The 12638-nt window shown below is 48.7% G+C and overlaps 1 protein-coding gene across 1 annotated transcript in view; it reads left to right on the top strand.

The window, feature by feature from the left end:
• Positions 1 to 4482: 4482 nt before the first annotated feature.
• The window catches only part of RBPMS2 (RNA binding protein, mRNA processing factor 2), a 30673-nt gene continuing 22517 nt past the window's right edge, over positions 4483 to 12638 (top strand). Inside the window, exon 1 of the mRNA XM_081337705.1 lies at positions 4483 to 4559. Within this exon, the coding sequence (XP_081193831.1) occupies positions 4506 to 4559 (54 nt within the window). The 5' untranslated portion in view covers positions 4483 to 4505. The remainder of the gene's footprint in view (positions 4560 to 12638) is intronic.

Below are 12638 nucleotides of genomic sequence, written 5' to 3'. Positions count from 1 at the left end.
CTAAGAGCAGTCCTTGGCTTAAACGATCACTAGCTGATCCCATTTGATTTTAGCCAAAGTGACAGTTGCTACTTGAACTGCAGGGGAAGAAGTACCTGACTTTTTCCAAAATTAAATGGAACGAATTAAATAAAGTTGCTTAATCAGGGGAGGTTTAGTAGGGCAGTCTACCCCAGTCTGGTGCCTTCCACCCGCTGATCCCTTTTAGTACAGAATTTGCTTTATTTTAATTTATTAGATTTTTTTTTTAAAAAATCCTGCCTATATTACTTGATGGGTAACTCCAGGCAGCAAACATACATAAAAAAATATCTTCCTATTGTTTTGCCACAAACAACCAAGCTGTAAAAGTGAGTTGGCTGAGAGGGAAATACCCAAAGACACCCAGCTGACTTTCAAGCCTAAGGCAGGACTAGAACTCACAGTCTCCTGGTTTCTAGGCCAGCACCTTAACAGCTACATCAAAGGAATCCCTTACTTTCTGCTGATGAAAGTAACACACACACACACACACAAGGAACAAGGGGCATTTTTGCTGGATTAAGAGTCTCTAGAATTCCCAGCACCTGGAGGGCGTCGAGTTGGAGGAAGATAAGATCCAGCGTTTGTTTTCTCCACAAAATAATCTCCGTATCCAGAGAAAATGAAATGTAGCAAGCGAGGGAGGAGGAGGAGGAGGAGGAGGAGAAGGAGGACTGTAAGTGTGTTCCTTGTGTTTGCTGTACGTCGGAAGGCGAGAGCTAATCCGAACAAACGGAAGAAGAGAAGCCGCGGCGGCGCCCTCAACTCCGGCCAACTCGGCTTGGAGAATAGCCGATTCTGCCCTCCACCCCACCCCCGCCAGTCGCCTTCAGACGAGTATCCTTACACGGGTTTGGAGAAGGGAGACCTTCAAAATGCAGGCAGAAGGGCTGAGGTTTTGTCCCTTCTCGCCTCCCTTCAGACGGCCGCGATGCAGAGAGATTCTGCCCTGCCTTCCTGCCTTGGAGAGAGGGGCACCCGGACCGCGAAAGGGAAAGAGATTTTTTATTATTATTTGCTTGTCACTTTCTCCCCTCAGAAGAGCGAAGGGAGCTTTTAACACCCCCGCGATCCTTCGCGTCGCTTTCGCCTGGTTGCCTTTCCGAGATAAAACGGGTCTTCCGATCGACGAAAAACGCGGACCGTAAAGAATCGAGCGGATACATTTGGACACGGTTTTCTTCTCTCTTTTTTTTCCCTTTTAAAAAAAATGTAAATAAGGAAATCAGAGGTCTCCTATACACACGCAAACACGCACAAGAAAGCCCTGGGCTTCCCAGCGAACGTGTGTATCGGGACCGCCTCGTCGCCGTCAAATTCTTTGCAGCGGGACCCAAACGAACAAACCCAGATACAAAACGACACTTTGAAATAATAGGAAATAACGCTCTCCCCTTTCCAAAAAAAAAAATCGGGGTTCTTCCTTAGCCCCGCGCCCCCCCCCTCCCCGCGCAGGCGAGGTCTGGCTTGGCAAAGGCATCGCTTGCCTTCAGATCAGGTTTCTCCCCGCAATCTCTGCCAGGGCGGCCGTGCTCCTGAGCATGTGCGGAGAGCCTTTTTTCTTCCCACGAGGACGCCCTCCGCCCCGCTCCGAAATTAACTATAAAGAAGGGGATTGCGAAAAGGCAGCGGCCCCCACTGTCCCCGGCTGCGGGGACCACTTTTGCGGGGGGGGGGGGCGCGCGGCGGCAACAGGGTTACAGAGTGTGGGGTGGGGGGAGAGGAGCGATGCCCCGCACATTGGCCGAGCTTTTAAGGGGCAGGAGAGCCTTTTGGGTTTTCCTGCAACGGATGGTCCCCGCAATCTCTCTTGAGAACCGTGGCGGATCGGCTTTCGCGCGGAGAAGCGTTCCGACGTGCAAGTCTCGCTTCCCCTCGCAGGTTTACACGCTACAGTCCCGCCGCCCTCTCGGCTCCTGGGCGGGTCATGTCCTATTTGAGGGAACACAGTTCCTTCGTTGAAGCTCCAAAGGAGGGTCAGCCTTTGGCCCTTTTCGGGTACCCGGAATTCTTCCTCCCCCCTGCCCCGTCGGTGCTTCTGGTGCCCCACTCTCCAGCTCCCCCGATAAACCGGGGTTCGTTACGTGCCTGAGTTCAGAACTGAACTGTACTGAATATTTTATTTGGCCGAGTCTGATTAGACACACAAGGAAATCGTCGCGCTAAGGTACAGTTAAACCACAACTGGCAAGAGTTCGCCCCGTGCCTTAAACCCAAACCTGTATAATTTACAAACTACAGTTGAGTTAGTCTCGCCATAACCTACAGTGGAAACCAAACAACGCTTTGTTGTGTGAACCCAGCCGTCAAAAATCAACCGCGTGATGCTTTTCCGCCCCAAAGGTGGCTGGCATCCGTACAGCAAAAGAATAAACGGAATAAAATCGACAACCCTACGAGGAGATTCTAGGAACAGCTTTCATCAAAGTGACTGTGGCTTATTTGAAGGGGAAAAAAAGAGAGAGAGAAGCAAAGGCAGAGCTGGTTAACCCCCCTGGATGGGACACCACGAGGAAACCCCAGGGCCATAGGACTCGCTAAGAAGCCGGAAAAAAATATTTAGAAAGTAGTCAACGGCGAAGGACTTTTATTGCTCCCAGGAAAAAAGAAAGAAAGATGCGGACCCTTCATGAAAGCAACGGGAATCGAGCCAGATCAGAGGGAGCCCCCCGACGTGGGACGGAAGAAGGAGCCAACCCGAGTCCCGGGTCTGAGCAGGCCGCGGCGAGGGCGTCATTTCACGGCTTCCCGTAAGGGAAAACGGAGGCGAGTTGGGCACCTCCAAAGAGATTAAAGCGCATTTCAGGACAAGGAACAATTTCGTCCAACAAGCGAATTCCTAACGAAATATATATATTTCCTATTGTCTCCCCGATCGCAAGCTGCTTTTGCTAACGCTCGTTCTTCTTTAATTCAGCTGCTACACGCAAGTCAGGACCCTTCAACTAATAATTGAAGCAAATGCAGAACTGGAGAGGGGACGCGTGATGGCTTCCATCTCGCCAATGGCCGCATTCCCACGACGTCCTTTCCCCCGCCAATTGCGTTTCTCCAGTTCTCTGACTTTACCCCACTCAAAATGACCCAAACCACCCAGGGGGCGCATTCGCACGCGGCCAGGCCGGCTAAAATGGGGTCAATGGTTCTGCGTGTCGTGCGAACGCTCGTTCAGAAGACCCATTAAGGAGAAATTTCCTCACCCTGAGGACAATTAACCCGTGGAACGGTTTGCCGCCAGAAATGGTGGGCGCTCCATCCCTGGAGATTTTTAAGAAGAGGCTAGCCCATGGGTAGGCAACCTCGGTTCTTTTATGACTCATGGACTTCAACTCCCAGAATTCCTGAGCCAGCTGACTCAAGAATTCTGGGAGTTGAAGTCCATGAGTCATAAAAGAGCCGAGGTTGCCTACCCCTGGGCTAGACAGTCACTTGTCTGGTTCTCCTGCTTGAGCAGGGGGGGGGCTGGACTAGAAGACCTCCAAGGTCCCTTCCAGCTCTATTCTATTCATTCCTTCCACCTGGGAGGAAAAGTCAGTCAGCGCCCCCACCCATCCCCGGGCGCCCCAACCAGGACTTTCCTTCTTCCCCAAAAGGGTCCCTTTGCTACTTTGCCAAACGACAAAAAAAGGGGTGGGGGGTGGGGGCAACCCTTCCTTCTCACCCTCCCCGGGAGCTCGTGGCCGAGGACCGAGAGAGGCGGGTTCCCCCCCCACAGACAGACACACACACACACACACACACACACACAGTCGGGGACGCGCCTGGCCGAGCCAGGGGAGAAAAAAAAAAGGCAAAAAAGCGCGCGAGCCCTTTAAAGGAAGTTCATCCAAGTTGAAAAAGTTCGCCGTCGAAAGTAGTCGGGCCGGCGGAGGCGGGGATTGGCTGGCGGGTTGCCCCTGGAGACCGAGAGGGGCCCGCCCCCGCCGCCTGGGCCCCACCCCGGGCGCGCGGCCCGGAGGCGGCGAGAGTAGGGGGGAGGGGTGGCGTGCACGCGCGCGCGGGGGAAGGAGGGGGGGGACTGGACGGGTCCGGCGGCGGCGGCGGAGGCAGCTGCAGCTCGTTTGGCCCCTCGGCCGCTCATTGGCCGGCAGCGGCGTCCAGCTGGCGGCGAGCCCGGGGCGCGTCCAATAAGCCGCGCTGCCTCCCCTCCCCGCCCCACCTGCCCCGCACTCGCGCACCTCGGGGTCCCGCAGCCCGGCCACCCCCGCCCCGCCACCTGCCTCACCTCGCCTCGCCTCGCCTCGCCTCGCCCCGCCGCCGCGGCACCCCCGACAGCAGCAGCAGCAGCAGCAGCAGCGCCGTCCAGGAGGATCCCCGCCGCCCCGCCGCTCTCCTCAGGAAGCCCGCCAGCCCGGAGGGGACGCCGCCGCCGCCGCAGCCGCCGCCGCCGCCGTCGGTCGGGCGAAGCAGCCACTTCGGAGCGGCGCCCGCCAGCCTCACCCTCCCCCCCCCCCGCCCCTCCAGCCCTCTCCGCGCCCACCACCATGAGCAACCTGGCCAAGGAGAGCGAGCACAGCAGCAGCAGCCTGGAGGAGGAGGTAGGCGCGGGCGGACGGGCGCCCCCTCGGGGAAGGGGGACGGGGCTGGGCCGGGGGCACCGCGCGACGGGGGGGGTCCCGGGAGCTCCAGGGCCCGGCTGGCCGCTTCTCCTGGCCGCCGCCGCCTGGGGCTTCTCCGCGGGGCCTGAGCGGGACGGCGCGGCTCCTCTGGCGGACGAGGCTTTGGGACCTCCGGATCCCCCGCCTTCCTCCTCCTCTTCAGGCGCCCCTTTGGGGCTGGTTTCCTCGTGGGGGGGGTGTTTGGTGAGGTAAGAAGTGGCCAATATGGAGGCTGCGCTTTGCCCTCCAGATGTGTCACCCCTGCAGCCTCTTTGCGTGTAGGCGGATGGCTGGGTTTCCCCCCCCCCATCCTCCTCCTAGAGCGGAGGTGGCTTTCTTCAGACGTGCTCCCCACCCCCCACCCCACCTCGCAACTTGCATCCCCCCCTTCTGCCTGTCTAGCCAGCATTGCCTGCCAAGGCGAAATCTTGGACCTATTTCTGGGGTGGTTAGAAGGTGGTAGAGTTGCTGGGAAAAGACGTGGTGGTGGGGGGAGAAGGCGGTGGGGGTCCCCGCTTCCTATTTGGGGAAAGCTGGAGGCTTCTTGGTTTCTCTTAGAAAGCCACAACCCATAGCCGCTGGTCAGAAATGGAGGTGGCTTGACTGGAGAGGGTTGACTAGCCCCTTTGTGGCTGGTAGACCAGCTTCGGAGTGATGGATGGTGGATGATTCCCCCCCCCCCCCACAATCCATCCAGGATCTCTCCTGTATGACATAAATGGTTTCAGTTGTATCAGCCACCCTCTATAAAGAGGGTTGCAGCCGTCTGCTTTCTCTCCATAGATGCTGTGGGCTTGCTAAACCTGATCACAACTTAGGTTATTATCCCTAATTAGTGCTTGAATGAAAACCAGCTCCTGTTCCTAAGGCTGAGCTGACCTCTGTTTAGGAAAGCACCGGCCTTCCGTTCCTTCCCAACCCTCTGAAAAACAGGCGCAGAGCTTTGTTGGTGCAGAATGGCGACCCATTCTGATCCAGCTCCATTAACCAATGGTGGATTCCTACCAGGCGTATTGCCGTAATGGAATTAACCTCTGGGAATGCTTAGCATGGACTTCACAGCCTTTTGTTATGTATGGGGGGGGAAAACCGCTCTTAAAATACAATTTTCTGATGTAGCTAGCCGTGGAGGTGGGATTCTTGGGCTTTGGTAATTGCACCTCAGCCTTGCTCTTGCTGCAATGACAACTGGATACTAGAACCGTTTATATTTGCACTTGTGAGTGTGAAGCGAGAGTCCCAAGGCTGATGCTTTCGGCTAGGCAACCATGCGCCTTTCGTTCAGACTCTTCCGTGTGCTGGTTTTGTGTGTTTATGCTAGGAGGAAGACGCAGTTCCTCCTTTGGTCCGTCAACAGGCCAAAATCAACCTGTCTGCAGTAAAAACCCACAGTAAATATCTTGCAATCGTGCAGTGAATCTTCTGTTTAAATGTACAGATGTTCTAAATAACTTTCACTGTGTGCTTCAAGGTTTTTTTTTTTTAAAATGCTGGTAGAATGCTACCTGAACCTGGGTTTGTGGTCAGTGTAATGTCAATGCTGCATCTAATTTAGAGAATTCATTTGCATGTAAGGGCAGGACTGGCACAAGGAACAGTTTGCTGGTCTGTTTCTTTGGCCTGGCTGGGGTGGGGGGGGGGAAGAGAGAGAACTCGTGACTTTCATCTTCATCTGAAAGTACCTTCAGCTCGTTTAGGTATGCTTTAATTTCTGTGTGGTTCTGGGGACTCATAATGTCTATGAGATTCCATTTCCACAATTTGCAAATGGAAAATTCAGCATTTTGGTAAACAATCCTGACATTAAAGGAGCCCACTTCCAAGAGTGGCTACCTTGCATGCTTTTTTTTTTAAGAGAAAGTAAAGATAAAGCAAGCTTGCTTTCAGAGGAAAAAAAATCCCCTCCTTAAATAAATTCCCCTACAGGACGCAGGTTCACAAAATAGTTACACAGTAAAATGTTTAACAACAATATGTTTCCATTTGCAGTAATGGAAGCGGAGTGGGGTTTCCCTTTGGCTGCAAAATAATCTTTCTGTGGGCAGTTCTAATCCTTTTGATAGTTGCTGTGATTAGCTGAGAGGCTTCCCTTAAAGAATACCCAAAGTAGACAAATGAAAAGGGAACGTAAATGATGTCACATTTGCTTCTTCAAAATTTCAAGCTAGATTTTTGTTTATCCCTACCTGGAGATTGCTAGGATTGAACCTGCAAGATTAAAACCACCTGAGCAGTATATTAATCCATCACACACTGATTAAAATAGCCCTCAAAATAAAAAGCAGCAGAGCTCACCTAACCTTCTAACTCAAAGGTCTGGGGTGGGGTTGGGTGGGGGGCTGTGCCAGATTTTCAGAGCTTTACAAAAGGCTAACAAGGTTGAAGGCCATCTGGGAGATTCTTGCTAACTTCTAGGAGTTCAAGTTGGCCTGCATCAGGGGTCTCCAACCTTGGCAATTTTATGACTTGTGACTTCAACTCCCAGAATTCTTCAGCCAGTCATGCTGTAACTCCATTCTTCTATCCATGCTGGCTGATAAATTCTGAGAGCTGAAGTCCACAAGTCAATAAAGTTGCCAAGAGACCTTTCTCCAAATTTTGGTGACGGATGAGAAATAATGTTGTTGGGATGCTATGTGTATTTTGAGTTCCGAGAGACCACCTGTTGAAAATGAAGGCCTGAGTGCTGACCTTTGTACTAATTGAAGCATCAAATAAGATCAGACACAAGGAGATACAGACCCTCCTTCTCAGTATTGTTGGATCACAACCATCCCACTAATCATCATGGTCTATGTTGACCTTCAAGTTCATCTTTAGTTACCTAAGTCCAGGATAAAAGGTAAAGGTAAAGGTTCCCCCGCACATGCGTGCTAGTCGTTTCCGACTCTAGGGGCCAGTGCTCATTTCCGTTTCAAAGCCGAAGAGCCAGCGCTTGTCCAAGGACGTCTCCGTGGTCATGTGGCCAGCATGACTAGATGCCAAAGGCGCACGGAACGCTGTTACCTTCCCACCGTAGTGGTCCCTATTTTTCTACTTGCATTTTTACATGCTTTCGAACTGCTAGGTTGGCAGAAGCTGGGACGAGTAAGGTGTTCAAAATTCTGTTAAGATTTCTCCCAAGTGGTCCTCTCCAGATGTGCTACATTTGAGTCGCCATTGTAGTATTATATCATATTGGCTGAGAGTTATGAGAACAGGAGTCCAACCTATTTAGAATGGTTAAATGGGTCCTTTCAGTATAGTGATTTATAACGTGTGAACCCAGTTGCTACCTGTTTAATCATGGCTTATTGGAGTTGCAGCACCAAGTTAAATACCCTATTAGTTTGTGGGTTGGCAGTTCCCAAGGGTAGGTGTTGAACAACCTTATAAGCCATAGCTTGTTTAGTCACTGTTTGACTCAATTCACACAGCACACTAAGCCAAACATTGAGTCACGAACCACAATATCATGTTTTGAAAAGTGACACTCTGCCCAAAATAAACATGTGCAATGTTTTAGTACCATGTATGACACTCAACTGCTTTGTGGCTTAGCAACATGTGTGAATCCAGCCAAAGTAGGATGTTTCTTGTCTAAATAGACCGGCTCTGTTCTCTCTATCTATATATGGCTGCATCAAATGTGTTTACATCTCCCAGAGACGAGAAGCAGAGCTCTTAGTTACAAGGGGGAATAAAGACACACTCCGTAGCCTTCCAAGGTCTGGGTGCTCTGCCTGTGTGATTAACTTGGGGCTTATCTGGTTTGGCACAGCCCCTCCCTTCTCCCAATAATCTAACCAGCACTTTTCCCGAGGGGTGCAGAGTATCAAACTTGCCCATAAAAAAGTTTATTGACCAAAGAACACATTCTTGGTGTCTTGTAGTTGCCCCTGTGGGTTATTTATATCTAAGTAACTTGGCCCATTAAATGATTTTCCCCCCACTATCCCAGGAACTACAGGAATTGACGGCAGAACAATCCAGGGGAGAGGGTTGGGGAAGGTGATAACCTCACTGTAAAAAAAGTATCTTCTCAAATGAATATTGGGATCCTGTATTTATTTAGCTGGCTGTAGAACAGGGCTGTCCAACCTAAGCGACTTTAAGACTTGTGGACTTCAACTCCCAGAATTCCCCAGCCAGCCATGGAATTCTGGGAATTGAAGTCCACAGGTCTGAAAGTCGCCAAGGTTGGAGAGCCCTGCTATGGAATGAGATTTGTGGCACAAGCTTCTACATGGATGGTTTGGAACAGATGAAGTGTAGGCCAGGCTGTGTTCTTAGGATGATTGTTTATCTAGGAATACGTTTAATTGGGCATCTCAATTCTGTCCTGGGGATAAAAATTGAGGACTGCCTGGACCACACTATCACTAAAACCTCTGTTGCAGCCTTCAGACCTGCCAGAGTAGGTAGGATCAAAACTTTTGACTGATTTTGCATTTTTGGGTGAGTCAAATGGATATTTTTAAAGGCATATCCTTTGAAAACCTTGAAACGTAAAATTGGGCACTATATTCCCTTTTGGAATTCAGCCCTAGATATGTTGTTTTAAGCCTGACACGCCCCTTGAATTAACAAGTTGCGCCCTCTGTTCAATATTTAAATCTTTAACAGCCGCAAAAACACACGTTCTGCTTGGCTCAGATGATTTCCCTTGCCTTCTGCTGGAGAGTAAATATTATAGCTGAGTTCACAGATTCTGATAATATATTGTTTATTGGGATTTGGCTTGGTATGTTGTATGAGCCCAACAACGTAGAGTTTTGTTCAGTGAGCCATAATCAAGCTACTTGTACAAATCTTGTCTCTGGGTATATGTAAACTTGGTTTATTTCACCACAGGCAATGTTTGCCTGGTGGGAAGGTTGGTTTGTAATGATTTAAGATCGGTGCAATAAATATCTCTCCATTGCTTTTCTTAAAGCTTGGGTGCTACTGATGGATGCCTTTCTCATTGCCTGCTTTTGCATAAACAAATTGCAATAGAGGAGGGGTAGGCAACCTCGGCTCTTTTATGACTCGTGGACTTCAACTCCCCGAATTCCTGAGCCAGCCATGCTGAGGGGAAAAGGAGAGTTTCCAAGCTGAGCCATGAGGGCTCAGGAATTCTGGGAGTTGAAGTCCACGAGTCATGAAGGGGCCATAGTTCCCCATGCTGGCTGAGGAATTCTGGGAGTTGAATTCCACGAGTCACAAAAGAGCCAAGGTTGCCTACCCCTGCGACTAGATCAATGTTTCCCAACCTTAGCGATTTTAAGATATGTGGACCTCAACTAGATGCCGGCTGGAACATTCTGACAGTTGAAGTCCACACTTTTTAAAGTTGCTGAGGTTGAGAAATGCTTCATTAGACCAACTCATGAGTATTGGGTAACAACATATGCCATTCATTCAACATTCAGTTCAAAAATTCAAAATTGGGGCACCTGAGATTTTCTAGGTCTAATAGGATTGTGTGGGATGGGAATCCCAGACAGTATAGTCATGTTAAAGGGGGTTGTAGTCCCAACATCTGGAAAACCGCAGCTTGGCTAGCTTTTAGGCCAGCAGTCAAGATACATAGTCAACATCTGCAGCCTTAGTGCATTATTAGCGACAGTTAATATTTTCCTTTCCTTTATAGTTGTTGAACAAATTTGGTGATTCTTTCTGGTGACTTGGGTAGCAATGGCCATGGCTGTTAATTATTTTGCATCTGGGGCTCCAGCAAATCAGCTTTTAAAGCACTTTAGGATGGGTTGACTCAGTAAAAGTTTGTTTCAGACATTACCCCCTAAGCAGTCATGAAAAGGATGCTTTATTACCACAGCAGTTCAGATCAATTGTTGGCCTGAAGGATTTGCTTCATATATTAATATTAGCCCTTGTGATTGGATTCACCCTTTTGAGAGGGTGGCAAAAGGTATACTTGGGACTTCCTAAAGAAATCGGTGACTTTTTTTTTTGCTTTTTTGGAGATAAAAATTTTTGGTTACCTTTTGAAGAGCTGAGGACAACTCTTTGAAGCCCAGATTTATTTTTCAAAGCAAGGAAGCCTTGATATTGTAATAAAAAAGTATGCACCTTAATTTGGGCAATATGCTTGGTCAGGTTGCTAAAACCTGAAGATCAGAAAGGAAACCTTTAATTAAGAAAAAGCTTTATTTTCAGAGATGTGCTGTACATACATTTTCCTGATTCCAAGCCTATGGTCACACTAAGCCATGATTTATTGAATCAGTATCAAATAGCTGCTGCCAAGACATGCCATGCTAGTTAGCTAGTTAACTAGTAGTTAATCCTACCATGCTATAAGCCAATGGGTTGAGTTTCCCTCAGCTTGAGGGCCACCCTTTGGAGTGGTCAGGAGTAGGATTCATTTGAGGAACATCTTCAGGCATTTTAAGGGATCAAGTAGGGATCCCATCTGCAAGGCATGGCATCCAATTTGCTCCTCAACCATTTCCCATATATAAAAAGTGGGTCTGAGTACTTGTTCCTGGCTATTCAGAGATCTCTGGGTCTGCAAAGAGAATGTTGGTGGATCTCAGACCATACTTTTTGCATCCTCATAAACCTCTAGTATGCTAAATGCTACATAAACTGTATTATGGCTTAGCACAGTTGTATACCTTAATTTTCTAGTGTATGAGAGATTCCTTGGGTCAAAGGAGGCCTTTCTCAGCCAGCATAGGAAGAGTTGAGATGTAGCTTTGATTTAAATGCAGACATTTCTATCCTTCTGGAAAAGAATAGAGGCATTTGTGTTTACCAAGCCAGCTTGTTTAAAACCTTGTATTGTTCCACTGGACTCTTATTTCGATAGTAGCTGTATCTGTTACGGCTTTCTTGTCCTGAAAAATGAGGATGGTAACCTGTGTCCTTGCTTTGCAAGACAGGTTTCACTCCTATTGTTGCTTTGTCTTAGTGACAGTAACGGATGGACAAAACTTGAGGTAAAATATTAACCAGATTAACTGTTGCTCCTTAAGGTTGGTGAAGGAAATAAAACAGAGGTGCCCTTGGACCTACTTGGAACTGTCAACTTGGAAGGTCAAACTTTGCAACAAGTGAAACATCCCTGCAAAGGTTTAAATTCAACTTTATAATAGGACCATCTTGGTTAAGAATGGTTGAGAACTGGAGGGAAAAGTAGGAGGAATAGAACTGTCTTTAAGTTGAAAGTCTTAGCAGATGCAATCTCTCTGGTTAATCTTTGAAGCGAAGTGTGGCTGATGCTAGGATGGGAGTTGAGACCTTAGTTTGGTGTGCTCAGATGCTTGAACTTCAGGTCATGACATGGCCATTTCTGAGAGCTCAGGCCCCCCTACTTGAATGGTCCCCAGGTTGGAGAAAATTGCTTTAGTGATCTGATTTTATGGATACTCTCAGTTCAGATGTGTTCACTCAGTGTCTCAAATACCCAAGGAATATAGTCACCAGATCATAGAAGTTAACACTTTGCCAGGCTGTAGTATTATAGACCTGCCTGTTAGTATCCTACTGATGATACATAAATTAAAGAAAGCTAGAAATATAAGTTACTGTCTAGCTTTTAATGTAAACTTGCTTATGTAGTAAAGGTCATTGATTAACTATCAGTGTTCTTCCCCCAATGAGATGGCTCCAAACTGTGGACTTTGGGGGTTTCTCTGCAGGGCTTAGCCTGCTGAAGATAAATGCTCCAGGAAGGTGACAAAGCAGCAATAAAAGTCACATTTGCTAGGCTGAGATGTCATTCTGAACAGAGGTGTAAGTTTAATCTGTGCTAAAAATGGCATCTGACAGTTGGAGTGGCAGCCAGATATCCCCAAGAATCGAGTATCTTGCCCAGCTAGAGTGCAGTTTGGAGCGAAGCAAAAACAAGCAGATGTTTAATCTTTTCTTTGGTTCCCCCTCGGCTGGTTTACTGAGGATGACCATGTATGGAGAAGGCAGGAGCTAAAACGGGCATCGTGCTCTCCCCACTGCCTTCAGTTGGCAAGTTGTCTGGTGTAATTTCAGCATTTCTGAAGTGGTCCTTCTAAATTGGTACATTAAGCAGATCCT

The sequence above is a fragment of the Vipera berus genome (genome assembly GCF_964194415.1).
Source record: "Vipera berus genome assembly, chromosome: 12".
Classification (NCBI taxonomy): Eukaryota; Metazoa; Chordata; class Lepidosauria; order Squamata; family Viperidae; genus Vipera; species Vipera berus.
This window is presented reverse-complemented; position numbering and strand designations above follow the sequence as displayed.